Here is a 23,933-nt window from a genome sequence, read left to right as displayed (position 1 = left end):
TGTGAATGTGTAGGACAAGAAAATAAAATGAGCTTGAAATAAGCATCAAACTTTAAGAAATCTTTCTGTAAGTGCACATACAATACTTACAGAATACTAAAGGAAAAGGTGGATTGTTATTCTGTGAATGTCAGAGGATGCCAAGAAGTTTGGGTTGCATGGTGTCATTTTTGCGTTATTTTTCATTAGAAAGATCAATTGTTTAATGTGACAGTCTTCAATATAAATAACTAAAACCTGTAAGAAGAGGTCAAACTGTCCTGATGAACTATAGTCTCCAAAATGCTGATTCTGACAAATATAACACAAGGATACTCGCAGGGATGGAAATACCAGAGCTGTTACCACTTGTGAAGAGAAGGTGAAGTCCCAGAGCAATAGGAGAGCAGAGGGGGTCACAGTGTTTTTAAAAGAGAAGAAAGAACAAACTGAGTTTAACAACTAATAGATGATCTTCCCTTTGAAGAAAGGGACAAATGAATTATGCCAAAGCATACGAAGGAAGACAGGAGCTGTGTAATAACCAATGCAACACATAAGCAGGAATCGCTGCTCTGCGAATGCGGGAAAGGATTGCTGTGTATCACAAGCTGAATGTGAGTTAACGCTGCTGTGTTGCCAACTAAGACTGATACCATCCTGAGAGATGTAACCAGAAACATAACGTGGCAGGCATGAAATTTGTCTGCTACACTGCAAGAAAGATGAGGGCTAGTGAATCTGGGTGAGAATAAGAAGCATCAGCACTCACAAAGGTGTTTTTTTTCAGCTGCCCCATCTCGGTATTTTGTTTCATGACCACGAGTTCAGCTTGACCAGCTCAGTGGTCTGGTGGAAAGCAAATTTTTTTTTTGTTGGTTTGTTGCTGCTTTGTTTCCAGCTGGTCTGACTCCTTGCACTGGCTCAAGGGGAGTGTTGAGAACGGAGGGGTGGTGGGGCTGCCCAGCCTGCTCCCAGTGTGGTCATGGAAAGTAGATGCAGGCTGCATGGCACATTTCATAAAAACGCTTTCATGTGGGTTTTTTAAAATCAGCTCTCACCTTCTGCTTATTTCTCTTTATTTTCAGTATAGTGTTTAGTTAATTTATGAAATCATATTAAAGTGATATTAATTAGTCTCTGGGACATGAAAGGTGGCTTTTTCTGAAAGGCTTATACTAGCTGAAGTCTTGTTAAAAGTCAGTTTGAATGTTTTCTTAAAAAAAAATTTTTTCTTTGGTCCAATCTCAGTGTAATTTAACCGAAACATTGTTATATACTGCTTTTTGTGTTTTGGTCTCTCTCTCTGAATATAGCGAGGGGTAGGGTTACCCAGCTTCATGTTGTGCAATCTTTGAAAGCATAACAGCATCAAAAGTATTTATGGTCCAGCCCTGGCAGCGCTGGTGCACTACTGGACCTTAAAGCGGAATAAGGTTTCTGGTCACATACCAGTGTTTAGTTGATGTTCAGTAAGATCATGAGTGCGTTGATCTGTGCTAACAGGTCTGTTAATTTGAAATCTATTGCCTTCATTCCTCCCTCTGTAATAGAGGGTAGATAGCATGTATTATAGTTTTATAAATTTTCAAGTTCTTATTCATCAATCCTGACTTTGAGAATAACTAAAGCAGTGCACCTTAATTCAGGAGAGCCAGCATTTGTGGACTTTGATCTTCTGAATGTCATGACCTCACCCTGTGCTCTGAGGACCTCTTTTATGAACTTACTAAAAAATTCAAGCAGGTACCATTACTTTTTTTTTTCTCTTTTTTTCCAAAAGTTATTTTCAATGAAGCTCTGTAGCAGCCAGCTAGTTAGTAACCCCTTAAGTTTAATTCTAAGAATAATAGCAGGGGAAATGCCATTGAAACAGAGTTTATCAGTCTTTTAAGTTATATTTGATCTGGTGTTGCCAAGGAGTCAAGTTGCAAATGCTCTCCTCAAGGGTAATTAAAGCTAAGCACACAATTACAACAGTCCGGATTTGTTCAGGCTTGCTGGTTGCCCACTGCCTCATAGCATCCAGCATCACAAAAGCACCATGTTGAAATGAAAGGATTATTTCTCTCTGAGTCTTATTCTATGTGTATGTTTAAAAGCTGAAGAGAAAGTGGATTGTAACGTTAGCAACTAAGGTAAGCATTGTGGGACTGATTAATAGTGGGAAGCCTTTATGGGACTACGTGGTCTGTGGTTTATTATGCTTTTGCTTTGCTAAAATGATTCGTGGTTGTGTGGTCATAGCAAAAACCTCTGCAGCTTATGAGTATTATAAGGCACTGGTGAACTTTTATCAGTCTTCAATTTCTAAATGGCCTAAAGAACTTTGGTCAGAAATGCGACTCTTGTGCTTGTTTCACAGCCAGGTTAAAGTATCTTCATCTGTATTTTTAGGTGAAAGAAGTGCTGAGTCTGGCTCCTGCGTTCTGGAGTGCGGTGGGGTCTCTGTGCTTTTTTGTGTTTCCAGGTACAATACAACAGGGCATGCTAGTGACTTGGAAAGCTTGAGAAACGGAGCTCTGACTTGTCTCTTGCTGTGACTTTTATGAGTGAGGGCTCTGAAAAGAAGGAGAATAGTATAGCATTTGATTAGGAGAAAGCTGAAACCCTACAAAGACATTCTTGTTGCTTTAGTTAGGGGCAGCAGATAGAGTACAAGGAAGAATTAGAGAAGTTTGGACAGAGGAACTTTTCTGTAGCATTAACTAGGAGATTATGAAATAGTTCTTTATTTCTTTAAACTACTTCTGAGCCATCTAGGAATTCCTTCCGTAGAGCAGTCTTAGAAAAAAGGTTGTATCACTTGGACTTAAACTGCATGTGTTAGACTTAAACTGCATCTGCCCACTACCTTTACATGTTTGACCTCTTTTGGACAGGTGCTTGTATGCTGCATGCCCTGTGCCATGGCAGAGCAGTTAAATTCAGTGTGGAATGTAGGCTACATCAACAGTGTTAAGGTTTTTAAATCTGCCTTTCTTCCCTGTCTCACTGTTTCTTATTTCTAAACAGAAGGATAGTGGTTCTAAAAACATGTATCTAGCTATGCAAATAATAGCACCTAAGGGAAAGATTGTGACTGAAATTGTGGCCTTTTGGGTGGAAAAGGGGGGTCAACTGGATGTTCAGACTACTTTTGAAATTACTGGAAAATTGGAAATTTTCATTGGAAGGAAAACTAGATTTCATTCAGTAAAGATCTTGTTTTCTATTGCAGATAGTTTTAATAGACTACTTTCAACAACCTAAATTAGCTGCTGTTGACATCTTTTATCTGAAGGATATTTAGGGAGTAATACCAATAGAAGAACTTACAAAAACAAGAAGTAACTTGAGTAACTGTATTTTCTGTAGATGATTGTGTAACATGAGAAAAGCCAATGAGGCATGAAATTTGATGACTTTTAGGAAAGTTGGAAATTGTCTAATATGCTTAAGTGATTGGACACATTTGTGAGGATGCATATAGGTCTAGACCCCTATTACCTTTGTACACAGCATTGCCAAGCTGGTGTCTTGGAGTACTGAAGTGGAATAAGGAGCAAGGATCCCCCACATGTAAAAGTTAAAGCATAATGGTTTTGACCAACTAATAACAAGAGTCACCCAGCAGCATTCCTGGTGCCAGAATTGATTGGTGTTTGTGAATAGCAACTCAGTAGCTCCTGAGAGAAAGTCTGTGCTGAGGCTCGCTGAGGGTTAGATGATGAGCTCAGTGGTGACAGAATTCAGGGCAAGAGCTGGATTTTGAGAAGCATCATGTTATATGAGAGGTGAAGTGATAACAGACTCTCTAAAAAGCTAACTGCAACCAAGTCCCATCCCCCAGACTGTAAAACTTCCAATGTAATGTAAATTGGGATTTTTTGCTCCTCTTCCTTCATAGGGGAGATTCAGTTTGTAATGAAACATTGTGTTAAATCAGACTGGCATGGAAGTTGCACCATGTGCTGGACAAGATTATGACTTCAGCAGGCACGTGGTGATGTCATATTTTTAGTTAAGGGTGTCAGAAGGAAAGCAAACACCCCCCCTCTCTCACTGTGCCTTTGTGTTGGGAGAATAAAAAAGCCAAGGGAGGGCCTGGTTTAAATAAATCAAGAAAAAGGATTCTGAGGATTTCAAAAAGATCCCCAGTAGTGCAGATGGCAAGAGAATAGAGAGCTGAAAAGGATGCAGCTGTTTCTTCTGTCATACTTTGCAAATGTCAAAGCAAAACCAACTCAAAGCAGTGTTTCCTAGAAGCAGATAAGAACAGAGGAGGAGGCAGAGCTGTTCACTCAGGCTGTGGATACCAGAGGCAGAGGCTTGAGCAAGCCAGGAGATTCTAAGAACAAGAAACTGGGATAGACTGCAAAGCTCCAGCTGACTTTAATGCAGGCAGGAGCATTGCATTTTAATAGTTTGTCACTGTTTGATTAGAATAAAATACAACTTACTGAGCTTGATGGTATTAAGCTATAATGTGCTGCTGCTTTCCAGTCAGATAGATTCTCTTGGTTGCTTTAGAAGTCTAGAGAATTAGCTCTTTAAGAAACTAATGACAGATATTTCCATGTTACCTATAGATAACAACAAATAGCAGTTGTGATGTAGACAGCATATTTCTTCTAAATATAGTGAAGGATATTCCGAAATTTATTTAATTGCTTACACTTGATAAGGAGCTAGCACTAACAAATGTGCTTTGATAGTAGTATAGTATTTCTGGAGTTCACTTGACTTGGGAATATACATACTGAAAAAAAATGTGTAGCACAATTCCTGTAAAATTTAGGCTGTCCGTTGTGCAGGTGTGCAAGTCCTTTCTCAGCTGCAAGAACACAAGAGTGGTGGCTAAAGGAGAAAGAGGACAGGAGTGTGAATCATACGTTCTGCAAATCAGGGAAGGACAGGGCTCTTCCAAATGTTTTGATCAGGCAATTGTAACACAGTTATTTAAGGAAAATGCAAGATAATCTGTTCCACTTCTAATTATTGGACTTCTCTTCCCACTCCATCTGTTCTGGTATCTTCTATACAGAACCTACAGGGATTCCTGTTGTTATTGCAAACTATTAGTAATGCAGTACAGCTGCAGGAGAATGAGATTTTTCTTGATTAATGTTTTGATGTATTAGTCTCTGAAATACTGAAATTTCAGTTTCCTATTGTTATGCCTTCACCCTCCCATTGCCCTTCCCCCCAACAGGTACATCCATAATTTGTTCTCCTAGATTTTGATGTACTAAATGTAGAGATTAGAAAAATAAATATTGACACAGGTCTCTTGGTTATTAATATTATTATAATAGAGATTCTCAATATCAGCTTTTCCATGATTGCCTTCATATCAAGTAATGCATAGTATTTGTGCTCTGTAGTCTACATTTTTATTTTTTGAAATTAACACCCTTCAATCATAAGACATTGGAGATGGAAAACAATTAGATAGAAGAATATTACAATTCATAGAAGTTAAAAGTAATTCCAAGTCTGCCCCTAATACTTTGATGATGAAGGGTCTGATCTAATGAAGATTTGCTTACTTGTAAGTACAAGTAGGTTTAAGTTTTTATTTTTAGAATTCTTGTGAAATACATGCAATATATAGCTATACTTCTAATTGTAAATGAGCTATAAATGATTATCAATATTAGGTAAGTGGTGGTTGCCTTTTTGGATTGATTAAATGGCAGAGCTTCCATTCATTTCAGCAACACCAGATTTCAATTTATTTTTGGTATTGACCTAGTTGGTGGAATCCTACATGTATTTGAAATGTAGAAATACTTCATTTCATGATATCTCATTTTATACAAAAAGACAATACGGAATTCTGTTAGCATGTCTTCACAGAAAATTTATTTCTCTTTGGTTAATAATGGAAATACTAACTTCGTGCTCAAGCATACTGGAAATTATTTTCATTTGTAGGGAGATAATTTTCATAATCTGACATGTTTTTTAGAGAAGTCATTCTTGAGCACGAAGAGCTTAAACTATTACATACAGATAATTTGTATGTTGCAGTGAAGTTGCATCAAATGCCTCTGGGTTTGCTGAAACATCTACTGAAAAATTAAATTCAGAATGGAGTGCAAAATATTTGGCATGTCATTTTGTATCCACATGTTGCTATGGTAGGCTAGACCTGGACCAATGGTTTCTCACCACTTGTGTTATGAGTGTTACACAGAGTGGTTCTTGCTAGTGCTGTTGAGTAGCCATAAGCTCTACACCAGTTCTTGCTGCCTTGCCTTGTGGCTTCTGAAACAACCTGCATCTTTTGAGGATTTACATGTTTTTATTTACCAAACATGGATGGACGTCTATGGCTTGTGCTTTTTAAATCCATTAATAAGTTGGTGGGAGGTGTGATTGCTCCATTGACATCTGAATAATGTTTGAGACATGAATTCAGTGCACTATCCAAGTTTTAAAAGATGCGTGTGTATCAGTAGCTCGGATGGTAATCATATAAGCTCTCAAAGGAGCTGCATCCTCATTCATTAGTGAGTTTGTAGAGTGCCCTGGAGGCAGAGAGGTTGTTAGCATTTTTCCTGTTGTCAGCTGGGGGCTGTGCCATATCTCATATATGCTGGGCTTCTGCTTCAAGTTATTTTTAAAAATAAGTTGCCTGGATAGTGAGATATCTCTTAGGATCATGTTAATTCACCAGCTGGGAAAATCTGTTGAAGTAATGGTCTTATCTCTCCTTGACTACTTTACTTTTGACAGACTGGAATCCCTATGGGTGTCATAAGTCTCATTTATCATAATACTGTATTATAAGGAAGCGATGTTTCTTCTGCTAACTGAATCCTGGGGTGGGGGAATCTACTAAAATGCTGTATATATTCACATGGCTTCTTATTTAAGAGGGGAGAATGTGAATGTCGTAAGGTTCCCCTTCATGAGTATTATTAATGGAGTACTTCCAGAATAGCTTTTTCCTTAAGCATTTTGATAATCAACATGTGCTGTTCAGAAACTCAGAATTATTTCACTTGGGCTTAACTTGGTTTTAGCAGTTTGTTAGGCATAAACAGAAACACATGACATTCTCTAATGCCCATGTATAGCTGTAACTAAACAGGCAAAATTAGAAAATTTCTGACTCCTGTAAACTGATTATACTGAGAAGGAAAAGAAGACTAATATTTATATTAAGTCTTGGGAAAGATCTAAATACCTAAACTATAAAACATAGTGACTTATGAGTGATTTAGTCTTACCTGTCATTTGTGGGGGGAAAGAAACTGTAGTGAAGGGAGATAGATCTGGGGCATGATGCAATGGAGGCATCAGATATAAGGGAAGAAAGCTATTTTTTAATGGCATGCATTTCTGTAGTTAGCTGGTTTGTGGGTTTTTTTATATAAACATAAATTTCGTTGTACCAATCTTCCCATAAAGTTGCTAGAAGTAAGTGTAGGAAATTCTTGTGCTTTTTTTGGTGGTGGTGAGCTTTTTGGGTTTTTAGTTTTTTGCAAGGCATTGGCAGTAGAGCTGAAGAGATTTTTATTCAGTATGAAAGCCTAGCTACTACCTCTGGCTCTAACCTGTTCATAAAATGTTTTCTGAGCCATGTGCTGAAGTAAATATTTCTGACAATGTTCAAAACTTCCACTGACAAATTAATTAACTCTACTGAACCTGTAGGGTCCCAGACAAAGCTTATAGATGAATGCATGCAGAATTATCTCAGAATCCTTCCAGGGAGCTGTTTCAACTATGTCCTGTCTGGGCTTCCATCTTCTGGAGTTCTGAAGGAAAATGCTGTAAATGGAGACGGCAATGTGAGGTCTGAAGGCAGAGTGGCTGTGCATGGTGTGGTTACAGTCCATAATGAATTCAGCCAACGTGGGCAAAATGAAAGGGGCAACTTGTCATCCACCCTTGAAGGGGATACTCTTGGCTCAAGCAGCATCTGAAAAATGCTGTGCTAAAGAGGTCAAGGGGGGAGAAAGCCCAGAACTGACCTATCTCATCAGTTACATTGCTACCCTTCACTGGCCAGATGAGACTACTCAACACTGGGGTAGAAATAAAGGTTTCTCATAGTTGAAAATGGTCAGGTAATTCAGAAGTGAAAAAGCCAGCACGGCTTGTCCATAAACTGAAAACTCTCGGCGTAATGTGCCGAAGTAGTGTTGGGTGTGAATAACTAACTCAGTGTCCCTCTGAATTTTTCCCAAATACTGTCCATGGCACAAGTTAAAACAAAGGCAACCATGTGCAGTTTGAGGTGGATGTAGATTGGCCAGTTCACAGAAATTTATCAGCTGGATACTTTTATTCAGTTCTGATGGCACTTCAATTACTCTTTCACTGCTCTTGTTCTGAGTGTGGACTGCTTCCTTGGATCAGAGGATTAAAACATTGTAGTAACATCTGTAGGTAATACAAAAAGGGGGAGAGACTTGAGTATGGCTGTAGATTTCTCTATAGTTGTCTTTAATGAATACTTTGGAAGAACATACTTTCAAGTCTGGAAGGTAATTAATTTCTTTAAGTATGCTCAAGTTGTTCACAAAATGCGTTTTAGATGAGTAAGTTTTCTAATGGAATTTGTTTTTTTATGTAATGGTCTCATACTGACCCAGATCAATGGAAATAATGTGCATATATTAGACCTTTTTTTTTTTTTTTTTGTTAGTGATATATAAAAGCATATAGGAAGAAAATCATAGAAGTAATACTTCCACAAATTATTCTCGGGAGGTAGAGAGTGAGAAATAGTGTGCATAGATTTGACTGAACTTGACACTGCTGTCACTTGAGAAAGATGAGCAGTGACCGATAACCATGGCCAAAGTTAACTGTGATTGCCTCTGCCAAAACTGTGACCTTGCCAGTCTTGGCTTCTGCAGCTTTTCTGTGAAGCTGTAAAAGAGCTGCAGGGGGTAGTTGGCAGAGGCTCCTCCAGTGCCTGTGCCGTCTGTCTGTCCCCTCCCTGGCACCTGGGTAAAGCGTGTTTCACTGCCCCTGGGGCTCGTCTTGCCACAGGAGTGACCGATGCAAGGCTTTCTAATTGCTTCCCCAAAACATCACTTTCACTGCCTAATCTATTAATTATATGCCTTTTTTGCTAGAGACAGAGCAAGTTTGGATAAAGATTGCAGTCTTTCATAATTTTTGCAAAAACATCGGAGTCTCGGTGCGTTGGAGTGTGAGTGAAGCCTTTTAGAAAAGGATGAAGGAGCCAGTGAAGATCAGTGCCTTTTGGCAAAGTCTCTCTGCTGCTTGCATCTCCAGTACGTAGGTAACTCCTGCTGTGGGAGTTAAAATTGAAGTTACAAAGGTAAAATACTGCTTAAAAATTATGAAGCTGAAATGAGCAGATGAATTTACAAGAACGATCAGTTATATTTATGCCAGTAGTTTAAAACAATCTGTGTTTGACATGGTAAGTTGTCTTTATCATTAAAATGCTAATGAAATGGTAAACATCTGTTAGATTTATGAAGATAATGAAGCTTGTCAGTTACATCTTTCTTGTGCCAGTATTCCTGCTTAGCTCAGGTTTGCATACAGATTTGGTGAAGTGATGGTGAGAATCTGTTTGACCTTTGGGAGCAATGCCAGTGTAAAACTGTGCCCTTTTCTGTCTCATTTGATGATTTTATCCTGAAGTGCTTCCACCTGTAGTTTAGGTCGTCTTTATCTGATTGTTCTTCCAGAGGCCCTCAAAAAGTGGGTCTAAAAATCAGACTTCAGTCAAACAGGGTCACTGGTATTTGATTGGCAATAGTTGCAGTAGTAAACTGGTGAAGAGAAGTGAAGAAATTTGTTATTATTGATGCCTCCACTGATCAATCTGGTAGGTGTGTATGTTTTCTATTCTGTACGGACTCCAAATGTGTCCTAGTCTACTGTTCATATAATTACTCTGGCAGCAGAAAGACCATGGACTGCAAAACTGCAGGTAGATTTCAAATGTCTTTGTAGCATGAAATTATCTGTACTCAGCCAAGGAGTACAAAGAAGTGCATTGTTTGCAAGGGGATGCTAACTGTTTTTTGATTTTTAAAACTTTTATGCTAAATGCTTTCTATACCTCGGTTAAAGACAACACCAGAAATGTAGCTTAACTCTGGTTTTAAGTCAGTCACAGTTTTAGTTCTACTCTGTTATTTTTTTTTTCTGTAAAGTTTTGTTAAAATATGTAATCATAGCTAGCTTCATTGAAGTATGTATATGTAAAGAGAGGACAGCTCTATTAACTTCATGGATCTGTAATTGCTTATGAACTTCAAAGAGAAACTTCTGGAAGTTAGATTGATGATGGCACTTTATGGGCCTCAGGTAATTGAATACAACATATCTGGTGTTTGAATACAACTCTGAAATCCAAATTATGTAAATCTACTGTTTCAGAACCAGCTAGTAGAAATAATTGTCATTTTTGCAGTTGAAGATATTTTCTTTGGATAAATCCTCTGACGCACTGTTTTCCTGGTGCTGCATTTTTTTCATTATGGATGTGAAGAAGTAACCATAGGCATGTTAGCCTTTAGCTTTTTGACATTTGTGACTCCACTTGATTAAGCTTTGACTTACAGTTAATTAAGTACAACTGTCAATTAATTTCATGGGCTTATGCAGAAACAAACCTTACATTTATGAAAGTGTTGAGGGGAGAAAATATTCTGGGGAAGTCTCTCAAGCATATTTTTCCTTTCAAGTTGTGCAGCTCAGTTGGGACGGTGTTAAACAATTCTCTCTCCATAGTTGTCAATGACCCGTCTTTGTGCAAGCATCACACTTTTCCTATAGAAGAAACAGAGAATAAATTACAGCCTGGTATTTATCTGCTAGGCCATAATATAATGTTTACTGTGCTGCAGCTGTGATCGAAATGACTGTCTCTCCAGCATCTACAAAATTTGAGCTCAGGGCTAGTTATCAGTGTTTGGTCATCCAAAAAATCCATGCAGCCCCATCTGGCTTCTGAGCTCAGCTTTCCTCTTGAATACTGTAAGATGGTTTTGAAATTGTGCCTGTGGAGGCAGGTTGATGAGATGAAAAGGAGGAAAAATTCTACTCTGCCTTCAATTTTGTGTGGCCTTAACAGGGAGAAAGGGAGATCCCTTAATGGAAGACTGGTACTCAGGCAGCCCATATGGATTGCCTGGCATCCTGCAAGTAGATGCAAGTGATTCGATTTTATGGGAGAAAAGAGGGAAAATTGTTTCCTTTCCCTGCCCTCTTTTTTTCCCCCACATTCCTGACTGGGTTTAAAGAGCTCAGATGACTAATGTGAGAAAAAGCTTAGGTATTGTGTCAGCTCTGCTTGAGACCGGAGAAGCTCCTAAGAGGACTGTTATGCTCCCAGCTGATGTGCTGACCATCAGTGAGTGGGAGAAGGAGGTAATTATGGAGAAATTCTGGCAGAGGTAGGAGAGGCAGAGAGTGACTCACCCTCCTTTAGAGGTGTGGGACACTTGTGTTCCAGTGCCTGCTCCAGTCATTGTTGAATTATTTATTCAACCCTGGAAGGAGAAACTGAAACTTTTTTTTGCATTTTTTTTTTATTTCAATGAGATAAATTTATTTTGAAATCTATTTTGTATGATTTCAGGAAAAAAAGTACTCTCACAGGCATAGCTGGAAGCTGTGTACTAGACACTATTGTGTGAATAGCGCAGATAGCTACTTAAAAATGAATATTTGGACATCTGTGCCTTCCTATTCCTTTGGAGTCTTGCTTGGGGAATGATTCTCAGCTGTATATAGAAAGAACTTCAGCATGTAGATTTCTGGAAAGCTGTTATTTGGAGAGAAAGGTCTGGGCTCCATTTAAGAAAATGCTAGTTTGCATTGCATGTAAGAGTTGTGTTCGTTTATGTGTTAGCTGATTATTTAATTGTTGGTGGTTTTTTTTTTCTTTTGTTTGCCTTGCACTGTAGAACAGAAAGCATTTTTTTTAAATGTTAGGTAAAATGATGTTTGTGCGGTACCTAATAGTTACTGTCAGAAAAGGGAAAAATAACATGCAGCTCACTATTTGGAAACAAATCTCTGGATTTCAGCTTGCATGTATTGTGTGTGCTAGCTGATCTGATAGGCAACCATGAACTGCAAAAGCATCTGACTTTCATGAGCGCCCAACCTGGCCTTTTTGGCACAGGAGAATTTTTCAGCTTTAGAAAGGATTTATTCTACCTGCCAGTGTGATTTATATACCATATGTGTCCTCTTCAGCATCTGTGGCTGGCCATAGGGAAATACTCTGCCTCATATGTATTATGTGGAAGTAGGTTTCTTTTAATGATATTAACTTATACAGAGCCACTTTATTACCTCCCTGTATTATTTTTTTATCTTGGCAGTTGTGTCAGCTATACTGTGTGTGATGTGGAAAGGGGAATACTATGAATTCCTGGTTTTGTTTGCTCTTGGCAGGCGCTACTACACTTCCCACCCTTGTGCGCACACCTACCTTGATGATGCAGCCTTCCCTGGATATCAAACCCTTTATGTCCTTCCCTGTGGACAGCAGCTCTGCTGTTGGATTCTTCCCAAATTTTAACACAGTAAGTAAAGGTGTTTCCACATTTAGTTTCAGTGTATGCTTTCCAAGACTGTTCTAATATCCAGTATTGAAGCTGCCTTAAAACAGCGCATTGCTGACACAGTTCTAGAGAACCCTTTATGTCTGTGCTGTGGTGGCTGCTGCTCCCTTGTGCGAAAGGCTTGGAGTGGTACCCAGCCTTATTGTGAACAGGGCTGGTCCTTTTTTAACTTGGTCTGTTGGGGTGGTGTTTGCACACTGAAAAAAAAAAAAAAAACAAACCAAACAAACCCCATACTAGAGAATTGATGAGCAGTAGAATCATTTTGAGTATTTGCCTGGGTATGTGCGTTTCCATGTGCTGTAAGAAAGAAAAAAGCAAAATGGAAAAACATCAACAGGTAAAACCTAGATCCTCCACTGACATTATTCAAGCTAGGTCTATTACAGCCAGTGAAGCAATTGGAGGATCTTGTTAATTCTGTATAATATCAATAAAGTTTAAAATTGAGCAGTCAGTCCATGTGAAAAATGTGAAACTGCTACTTCTAGTCTATGGTAAAGCATTTTAGTTTTTTGCAAAAAAAAATACCATTGCCAAAATAATGCTCATTGCTTCTGTAGTTCTCCATGTTTATCAGAGCAGCAATTATAAAAGTACTCTTTTCTGTAGTTCTCACTTCTTCAACAGCTTGTAAAATGGTTCTGAATGTTACCAAAATGCGTTTTTGCTGTGGAACTTAATTAATTGTTATCTTAAATGCATTGAGTACACCAAAACCAGTATTCTGCATGTTGCCACTCAGGTTTCCATTTGCAGAGGTAATTCAGCATGGAATGCCTTGGCAAACAGTAAGCTAATAGCAACAGGAAGGAAACGGCTCTGGGTCATTTCTGCCAAGTCAGCAAGTACGATCTGTCCGTATGTGACCATTGCCTGAACTGTGCAGCATCACACTTGTCACTGTAATTGCTGGAGGGGTGGGGGGATGGGAAGGTAAGCAATGTGATCACCACCAGGGGGTGATTGCTGAACCACTGCCAAGTGTTTCCTTTCGCAAACTCACCTTCTGTCTAAAGTTAAAACTTTATTTTTTTCTTCATGACTTGCAAATACATCTAGCTGACAAGCCTTGTGCTACAGCATGCGGTGCTGTGGGATGGTTATGAGGTAACGTATCAGCCAGCTTCTTTCAGATGTCAGCAGCCCAATGTTTATTATAAATAGTATCAAATATTACTAATTCATTACAAAATGTGTATGTGAAAATTGTGTATTTATGAGAGTTGTGGGGATGTGCATGTGTACAGATTGCAGGGGGTGCATGTGTGTGTACAAAGAGATAAAAGATAGAAAAAAATCCAGGTATGTTTAAAGTGCAGGGCCAAAACTCAATACAATTTCAAGAAAGTACTGCATCATCTCATCTTCTAGGCATGATGCAATTCATATTAATTTTCCATTCTCTTTCTAATACATTCAAGTTTTTTATTTTTTACTGATTTGTCTGCTTTCCAGTTGCACTGGTTTTATGGGTGAGCTTTTTCATGGAACTATACATAAAGACTTGGAGAACCTTATCTTTAGGGATGCTGTAGCTGTAAAGTCAACCAACATTATTTGCATACTTGCAGTATTATTGAATTTCTGAGTTGCTGTAGCCTCTAGAGGCAGATTAATTTGGATATTTAGACTGGTTTTGCCTATGTACACTAGCTTACATTTATCTGGGTTACGTTCCATTTGCCTAATTCCCAGAGTGTTTATTCTTCACACCTGTCACTCCTCTCCAAACTTCTGTGGGTTTTGTTTAAAAAAAAAAAAAAAAAGAGGCCTGGGGTAATTGGCAAATATTGTCGACTCAATATCTGTTTCCTCCCTTGGAATTCTTGATAGTTATACGAAATCATGCTGTTATGCACCACAGATGCTGCATGTTTAAGCTCTCTTTTTTTGAGGAACCGTAGTTCAGTACTACTGTATTTCTAATTCACAGACACTGCCATTTATCTTGCAGGTATTGATTTTCCCTATCAGTTTTTTACAATGGACTTTAAAGCTCATTGGAAAACTAAACCATTCATGGTTATCTACTGACAGACACAGTGAACACCAGCTGTCAAGAAATTTCTTTCTAATGTAGCACAAGCTTTGCAAATGTAGATTTCCATGTTTGTGTATATATAATTTTTTTTTTTTGTCACTCTGAAGTGCATGTGTGGGGAGTATGTAAAAGTCTGTAAAAAGGCTTTTTCCAGAAGATAATTTTGAGTGAGCTAAATCCAGCTGACCGATAAAGTATGCATCATCCAAAGTGCTATAATCTTGTGCAGGAACAAAGTATTAGAAGAACCGTTTTTCCCTTCCCCCCAAAAAGCACCATTATTTGCCTTATGGATCAATCAGGAAATCTATGCACTTCACTCACAAGAGGACTTGTCAAGGACTGTAGACAGTGAAACTTCCAGCATGCAGCACTCAATCTCTTTGCCTTCGGTAGGACTGCGGGGACACTGCAGTGCGTGCCAGCGCTACATGCATGCTTGTGTGTGTTCACTGAAGGCAGCAAAAAGAAATGTGGAAACAGGAGGAAACGTTGGATCCACTTGTTCATTTTCAGTGGCGGTCAGATATGGAAACATTTTTCTAAATTTTGCCAGCAGGTGATTTCAGTGGCCTGAAAAAAGAAAAGTTTCTACTTAGGAGCTTGATACAGTAACTACCAGGGCAGGAAAACCAAGGTAAAATATATTAACTACAAACATGTTTAAAAAAACACCCCCTACAGTGTTTCCAAAATAAATTCTCATATTTATGGAAATATATTTAAAATCTGGGGTAAAGCCTTTCTTATATAGTTAACTTTGACAGTTTTCAATTCTGAAAATATATGTGATGCTCCAGATGAAACATCAGTGTTCCTATTTTGTTTGTGAAAGTTCCAGTCACTTTCACATGAAGCACTGAGCAGACCCTGATCTTTTTAAAATAAATGCCTACCTCAAGTATATTTTATTTCCTTGACAGAATGGTGTGATTTAGTTTAAAATGCCTCCCTTCTGTTACTCCTGAAACCATTAATTGTTCTAAAAATGCTGTGAATGTATATATAGCACTTACCAATTCATGCCCCAATTAAATTTGTCTTTGTTCTATAGGATGTGCTTATGATATAGGAGAAATTAATTCGGGAATTATTGCACTAACTCCTTGAATACATGCCTTTATTCCTTAGTAAGGGTGCCTTTTTGTTGCAGCAGATCAGCCAGAAAGGGATCTTCTAGAGGCAGAATGAAGGATTCCAAGTGGAGAGGTATTGCAGAATAGGCGCTCTCTTCTTTCCTGGGCTTTTCACAGCACCAGCAAACACTTTTGTCAGAACAGGACAGACATGACCAGACTGTGACAGCCTGAACCTGAGTTGCCGCATAGAAGGAAAAACCCTCTCTCAGAAGTGCTGCAGTAGCAAATCCAAAGCTGACATCATATTTGTCCTGGCATCAAGTTCTAAAATCTCTTGCTCAGTTACTCATACCCCTTTGTCTGAAATGCGTAGCTTGAATCAAATTCTTGGCTGGTTGGTTTTATTTAAAATACTCTTGTTTATAGCAGAATGGGAGACAGCATTATAGGAACTTCCCAAATTGGTGCTTCCAATTTGGAATGGATGTGTACAAAAAAGGTATTGTTTAAGCAGAGCTCTTTTTTAGCATGTTAAAATGACTCTCATGATTCCTTAACATGTAACATCTTGCATACTGATTACATCTAAAGATCTGTAAAAACTTCAAAGTCTAGCACATAAAGTCGATGGAAATCAAAGTTAAGATTACTGCCCTTGCCATTGTTCATTTATTGTCATGCAGTTTTGAGTTCTGCACTTGTTGGCTTCTACCATGCAGTTTCACCTTCTGTACCATTCCTTCTCTATGTCTGCCTGATTCTTTGTCTTATGTCATCTGTCTTGGGTACAGAGTGAAGAAAGGACACTTCGTGATCACATCGTGGAAGGTTATCATGATGCATGTGCTAAAGTGGCTGAAAGCCAGGATTTCTCTTGCAAGGCAAACTTAATGATCACTGAGTGCATCTCTCCATAAAGGATATATACTTTCCAGAAAAAAAAAATAAAAAATCTCAGAACTCCCAACACATTCTACCTGGTCCTGAAATGAAAGCAGCATTACGTGATTCAAATTAAGTTGAAGTGGTACAGCCAGGGACCCGTCAGTCTGCACAAAAGCAGTATCAGCAACTTTGCAGATTCTATCATCATAGAAAATAATCAGCAATTCATATTCTTCCTTCTGAGTTTGTTATGGCCTCAGGGGTAATCAAAGATTATAGCATCTCTTGTAGCTTTCATATTAGTGAAATATTTTTCCATCTAGCTAGCCCATGATTGGTTTCTAAATGCTGGTTCATACCTTCATATTTTGGAGGACACATTGGTTAATGTGGCCTAGTTACTGCTTCAGTGTCTGTTTCTCTTCAAGTAGGTTTATGCTGATTCTTTATATTCGAGTTCCCTCAGTCCCCTTGCAAAGTGGACCAGAAGTATTTTACATCTGTCAGTGAAGGTGAGCCAGTTGGAATGGGCTACAGGAAGGGAAAGAGGAGCTGACTAGTAACTTAGTCAGAAATCTCTGTGTCCTCTCCAGCATTAGCCCTGCCTGGACTAAGTATCCCTGGCTTACCCCCAAGGCAACGACTGGGAAAGATTAATTTGCTCTTTCCTCTTCTGTATTTTCAATTATGTTCCTCATTTTTATTTGCTACCTATCTAGTTCTCATTTGAAGGGCCCAGTAATCAGCCAAGGCAGAAGTGGAGGTCTGCAGATAAGAGTGTGGGGCACTCACATTGCTGGCTTGGCTCGCCCGGCTGCGCCAAGTGCTTTGGCACAGCGCTGCGGCTCAGGAGCTTTCTCTTTCCTTAGCAGGGTCTGAATCCAGCCACTTAACACCCTGTTGCAGTGCCAAAGTACGCTCTGGAGCTCAGGATTGTGCACAGCAGGAGCAAATTACAGATGCAGCCAACTGTATGTTGCCAACCCGTTATCTACGGTCCTCTTTGAGTAGCCTGTCCATGTGCTCCAATTTCCCCTTTTCCCTTTTGTGAAGTGCTGGATGGGAATGACCTGCTCTGCTCCTATCCCTCTGAAACACTCTGCTCCAGAGAGCATAAGAAGTTTTGTAAGAGCTATAGTTATGCTCATTAACAGCACAGAAAAGAAATTCAAGCAGTTACCTTAGAAGGAGAGGTGGTTTTGGGGGTAGCTGTGTGTTCTGTTTGTTTTGGGGTTTTTTTTTGTTGTTTTTGTCTTTTTTAATCAAGAAATGGCAAGATTTTTTTCTTATGGACATTTTATACCCTTTTTTAAAGTCATGCAGGCACAAAAGGCACTTCAGGTTTGCCTTTTATTCCTGTGTGAAGCACTTAAAAACATTCCTGTTTTAGTTATTATGGATATAATAGTTTGTGTTTTCGAAGTCATAGCCATAATCATCCAAACTAGAACATGAGCAATAAGCCTGGTACCTTTCATAAAGGGAATAAAAGAGAATAATAGGTGTTTTCCCAGATAGTTACAGGTGAGGAAAGCAGAAGTTCAGGAACTACCTGATAAAGCCCAAATTCTGGCAGCACAGACCTCACTCAGCTCTGCAGCTAGTCTTTGCTTGCTCCTCTGACTCTCTCCTCTCACAGAGAGCGCTGCAGAGACCCTTAACCTTCCACATCTTCCTCTCTTCAGTTTCCTGTAGTCCCTTTTCCTTTGTGTCCTTAGGCTTTTTTGTACCGAGCCAGGAATTCCTCCTTGCCTTTCTATGGCTTTGGTGCAGACCAGCAGAGACCTCTTTCAACTGCAGTAGCAGTATTTGGAAAAATTCTTCTCAGCCTTTGGAGGACCTGAAAAATGCTTATTTAAGGTGGTGTATTTTCCCTACAGAAGACTTGAGCCATTTCAGCTGAAACTTTCAAAAAACATTGAGTTTGAAGCGAACACCTGGTAAGATACACTGAGTTAGATATGGGGAAAAAATCGCTGCCAAAAGCAGGGAGTTGTCAATCAATCTTTGACAGCTTTTACAGTTTGTGGTATTTTAATATGAAGATGAAGGTTCCCTAGTTCCTGTCAGGAAACTCTTCAAAGAGCAACCCTTCCTTAATTTGGTGAGCCTAAATAAGTACTTTTCCACCTTGTTTTTAGTCTTTAATATTATTCTGAGGAAAACCCCCCACCGTATTTAAAATAATACAGACTGGCTTTAAGGGAGAATCTCTTCAAACATTAATTATTGCTTATTTCCTGTTGCTTTGTATTTTTTCTAACAGGAATTGGATGGATGAGTTTCCTCCTCTCAGTTCCCAGATGAGCAGCCAGATAGGAAACCCTGTCTGTAAGGTGAAAGTGCACTGACATGCACTGGTGAGAAATGGAAGTCACCACACGCAGCAGCCTTTCCCTACCACTTTACAGGAGCTAAGCATCCACGGTGTGGTTGTTGGAAAAGTGGTTCCTTAATTGCTGCAATACATCCATTATTGTGCATACAAGTAATTAGGTCATCAGCCTGATTCTTTAAAGAAATACAGTTTCTGCATACAAATCTTACCATTTGCTGAGTCCTCACGAAAATCTGTTCCTTGGCTATGTGTTTCATCTTTTTTTTACAGAAATCTTGGAGTTCGTCTCTCCCAACACTTCAGCAGTATTTACTTTTTTACTGGTCAGTGTAGTAAAAGCCAGAAGCCGTTATCTTCACTGAAGTAATTTCTTCTCAAGTTAGTAGCGCGTTCATGACACAAGGAAGCTGGTTAAAAGGAGAGGGTTGTTAGCCATAAATATTTCAGGTGTTAGACCACCTGAAGGTCTAAGGTGGTCTAGAAGGATGTTTTCCATAAAGACTGTGAGGGTAACACCTCCGCTCCAAGCAAGCAGTCACAAAGCTGTAGTTTAAGACAAACAAGGCACATGTGTTGCAGCACTGTGCTTATGAAGGTTTTGCCGATTTCTAATTATACATCTTGTCCTAAGCAAAATTCTGGAGCACCTTTAGAGAAATCTAATGCTCTGTGTGTCTGATGAATAGAGTAGTGGCTGCTTTTGCAGCATCCTGGCTGTATGAGGCTAGCTTTCCTGCCCTCTATTAGACCTTCATCGCATTGTACCATGAGAAACTAACAATTACTGCAATAATTATTAGTTAATAAGTTATAAGAATGTAGCCAAGAATTAATTCTTATTGTACATTTCCCCACCACCACACACCCACACACTCACCCCCACCCCCCAAATGTGGATGTAGCTAGTGGTCTTTTAATCTAGATACAGTTAATTTTATGGCAATTTAAAAGCACTGTATGGCAATTTACAGTCGTGGTGTGAAACCTGTCTTTAGCATACCTGAAAAACAGTGATACCCAGGTCTGAAGCACTGACCGGCTTGTTTCAGCTACTGATCTTCAACTACAGAGAAAGGCTGATTTGAAAATCGGCGCATTTCAGACCAGTCTTCTCTGTATTCAACCTGTTGGGTCTCACAGTAGAGAAACCACAAACTTCAGCTGCTTCCCCAAGTTAACACTAAGGAATGAGGATCACATTTCTTGCTCATGTATTTGATAGAAGAGACAGGTTTCTACCTTGCTTTGTGTCTCATTTACTTAGATTTAAAGAAGAAAAAAACCCCCACACCAAACAGAAAACAGAACAAAAATATCCAGCAGACTTTGATACTACATTAAATTTCAGGACAGGTTCAATTAGAAATGGAATATTCCTTTAAAGATTCATATCTAAATACAGCACTTTTTAATTAGAAGTATTTTAAAGGCTGTTTGTGTAGGGTGCAGCACTGATTAAAAAAGCCAAAAATCCTAAACTGGAAACATCATTACTGATTTTTAAAGGAAGAAAGCCTATTATTCCTTACTATGAAGAGTAGATGACAGCTGTCAGCCAGCATACTTATGCAGTTCTTGGTTCTGATTTGCTTCTTTTTTATATTCAGCCATTTCATACACTTACATGCAAATGTGTATATAGATATATAACTTATCCTCTTTTTAGATTTTTTTCAACTATGTGAAAAGTAATGATATTAATTCATTTCAGAAGACTAGGCTTCTAGTTTCTTTATTCTCTCCTGCTCACAGAATTAATCAAGGCCATGAATTTGTCCCTTTCCTCTCTTTGCACAGTTCAGAACTGTAGAGGAAATTCAAACCCACCCAATGGGATATACCATTAATCTTTGCATTGTTGGTGTTCTGGAAAAGGCTGGGAGAAAGAAAACTGTCAGCAAAACTTAAAGCAGACCCTTAAGAAAAGGCTCACATCTAAGGACTATCTTAGAGGAAAGCACAAATCAGGAACCTTGTTTACCCTACATGTTATCTAAGCTGCTTTTCTGACAATTCCTAGGCTTAAGTTCTGGCAGGATTTTACTGAAAGGTAATGTTTTGTATTATTTTACCTATTCATATTATTTTACTGTCAGATAGTAATAGGTAGCATAACAAGAATAGCTTTGCTCTCAGACTATGTTATTGGTTTGATTTTCAGCAAGTCTCAAACTGTAGTATGTTTTTATTTTTTGCTGGATCTGGAGGCAAGAAGTTTTTGGTAGTGTTTTTTTGTTTAGCGGAACGCAGCCTAGTGTTCTGAGTAACAGCAGCCTTAATAGCAGTGACATAGCATCTTCCATCGGATGATTTTGAAGAGTTGTAAACACGTTATTTAAACCTTTCAGCCTTTTTGTGAGGTTGCAAATATTTTAATCCCTGTTTTACAAATGAATATTGTGTCAGGTGAAGTGACGCATGTACAGTTAAACTTGTGAGCCAGCATAGCCACAAAGGGAAGGTGAGTTGTGATAATGCTTGAGCTTAACCATTGGGTTTGTACTTAAGTCTTTTTCTCAGGTTTGGTCTGTCATGGTCCTAAAAGTTCATATTACAGGTACAAAGTCTTGTACTATGGTAAAGGAGTAATCTGGATGGTTTAAAAAAGAAGCTGCTGATTACTTAAAGCTGATTTAGTTTAGTATAAAGGAAGCATTAAACCTCCGATATTTGTTTTTTAATTCATTCTCCATTTGCTTGTGGGGGAATTCTCTTTTATCCTAAAACATTTTCATCAGCTTTCTGTTTATTTCACCTATAGAAATCTCCAATCTTGTCTAGAGCAGAAAATCTGACATTTTTCTACTTTAGGGTGTTGGTATTCATATTACAAACACAATCATTTTATGTATTTATAGTCCTCACTTGAGAAATAAGCCTTATAAGAACTGAGACCAGATTCAGAATTTTTATTTTGCTGTGTTGTCTCACCAGTTTTTTCTTTCTTTGGGTTAAGTCTTTCTACAGGAATCAAATATTAAATTTTATTAATCTTTTACATGACAATTTCGAAAACAGCAGTGGTATTTAATAACTAATTCTAGTCTAAGGCTCTCCTAATTACTGTTCTCTAAAACAGAAATTATTTTTAACATGCAATAAATACATCCACGGATGAAGGGAAGGAAGGCCAGAGGAAATATTCCTAACACTGAAAATACTAATAGTAAAAAAGAATTAAAAGGGGTTTTCTCGGTTTTTTTTTGATCTCTGTGCTTAATCATATCACATTATATGGGGAGAAGAGAGGGACAGAGAAACATCAGAGTTATTACCTGATTTTTATTTTTTTATGAGAGTTTCTTGATTTAAGACAGAGGGATACCAAGACAAAGGAGGACAGAATAGCAAAAGGTTATTAAATCACTGTTTTTATTTCAGTTGGACAGCGTAGAATGTTTTTCCTTTTGCTTATGTTGGTCTAAACCACGATTTCAGACGGGTTTAGGAGAAACAAAATTCTGCTGTCACGGCTGGAATTCATCCTTGGCCTCCTGAGCTTGGTCTGATAAAGTCTTGCAAATTAGACTTTCTAAGTGAAAACCCTACTGAAAGCAGTCTCTGCTTCAACATAAGATTTTCAGGTTGGTGCTGTTTCACCCAGCTTTCTCCCAGACTGGGTCAAAACACATGCTAAGGTAGAGGAGGACATGTGATGGTGCTAGCACACAAGGTGGATAAATGGGCATGTCAGTAAAGATTTAGGGATGTGCTTCCCAAGTCGGTGCTAAGGCAAGAAGATTATTGCATTTCTTGTTAAAACAAAAAAGATGTAATTAAGTAGGTAAAGGGAAAGTATATTTGAGTGTATTGTTCTAACTTGGAGTATCTATGTTTCAACAGTATATTGAAAATCTGAAAAGGAGTCAGAGAAGACCTAACAAATGAATCAAGGCTTTTATAGTGAGAGGCGTATAGAACTTGGTTTATCAAAGAGAAGGCTGAGAGCTGAGCTGATTGCAATGTACGAGTGCCTACACATTCAGGAGGTATCTGAGATTAGGGTGACCTTTAATAGAGAAGCACAACTAGATCGAGTGGTTTATAATAGACACAGTAAGCATTGCTTCCCCAGAGATGTAAATTAACTTAGTTGAAAACTTTTAAATCAAACTGTTGATGTTTTTTTTCCCAAAATGTAGGCTCTGATTGACCACAAATTATCAGACTTCATAACAGGAAGGACTGAAACTCCCTAGTGAATGAAATAGTGTCATGAATTTTTCAGGAAGTCAGATGTTACAGTTCCTTCTGGCCTAAAACAAATATGTAAATTGCCACAGACATCACTTTCAGTATTCTATGTGATTGTGAATACAGGCATGCGGAGGCAATCGTCCCCTTTTTCATCTTTCCATGAAAGCTGTACTTTAAAAGGGGAACATGCAAGAGGGTGGCACACCAAGTGGCTCTGCATTATGGCATATGACTAGACATAAAAAGGTGGGGAGGGAAGCCTAACTGCTAGTGGCCAGAGACAGAAAAGCGGTCTCCCAAGTCCAAGACTCCAGCCCTGCAACTCTGTTAACAAAAGTAATGTGGAATTCACAAAAATAAAATTTGCTGAACCTTACTCTCTAGAAGGAAAATGATGAAACTGTATTTATTAATATTTCACCTCTTTTAAGACATAAAAGGTTGCTCCAGCGCTGGGTGCCCTTTTAGTTGTACTAAAAATGAGGTAGAAGTGTAAACTCCAAAGATGTGTCTTTCCTTTTTTATTTTTCAGATACTCACTGTTACTTCAACAGCTCTTCATGGACAGCTGTAGTATCTGACATGTGAGCAAGTGAACTACAGCAAGAGTTTTGTTATGTTTTAAAATGCCTTCAGGCTGATTTCACTGATTAGTAGTAGTGTCTGGAGGTCACAGCTATCACAGCCACTGTTTTCCGTGGGGAAGCTGGAGCTTGCTGCCAAATTGATCAAGACAGGGAAAGAGAAATGCAGTAAGAAGTTACATTCATAGAGATTTGCCTTCAGAGTACAGTGTTGTTACTGTGGTTTGGGAACCCTGTGGAAGGGAAGGGAGATGTTATTCCCTG

At 38.6% G+C, this 23,933-nt stretch overlaps 1 protein-coding gene across 9 annotated transcripts in view; it reads left to right on the top strand.

The window, feature by feature from the left end:
* Nucleotides 1-23,933, top strand: part of ZNF385B (zinc finger protein 385B) — a 168,577-nt gene that overhangs the window by 97,870 nt on the left and 46,774 nt on the right. For 5 of the 9 annotated variants that reach the window (XM_040603330.1, XM_040603336.1, XM_040603332.1 and 2 more), the window contains one exon: nt 12,373-12,503. In XM_040603330.1, coding sequence (XP_040459264.1) covers nt 12,373-12,503 — 131 coding nt within the window. The other 4 variants (XM_040603338.1, XM_040603337.1, XM_040603331.1 and 1 more) reach the window with 4 other exon arrangements.

The sequence above is a fragment of the Falco naumanni genome, chromosome 8 (assembly GCF_017639655.2).
Source record: "Falco naumanni isolate bFalNau1 chromosome 8, bFalNau1.pat, whole genome shotgun sequence".
NCBI lineage: Eukaryota > Metazoa > Chordata > Aves > Falconiformes > Falconidae > Falco > Falco naumanni.
This window is presented reverse-complemented; position numbering and strand designations above follow the sequence as displayed.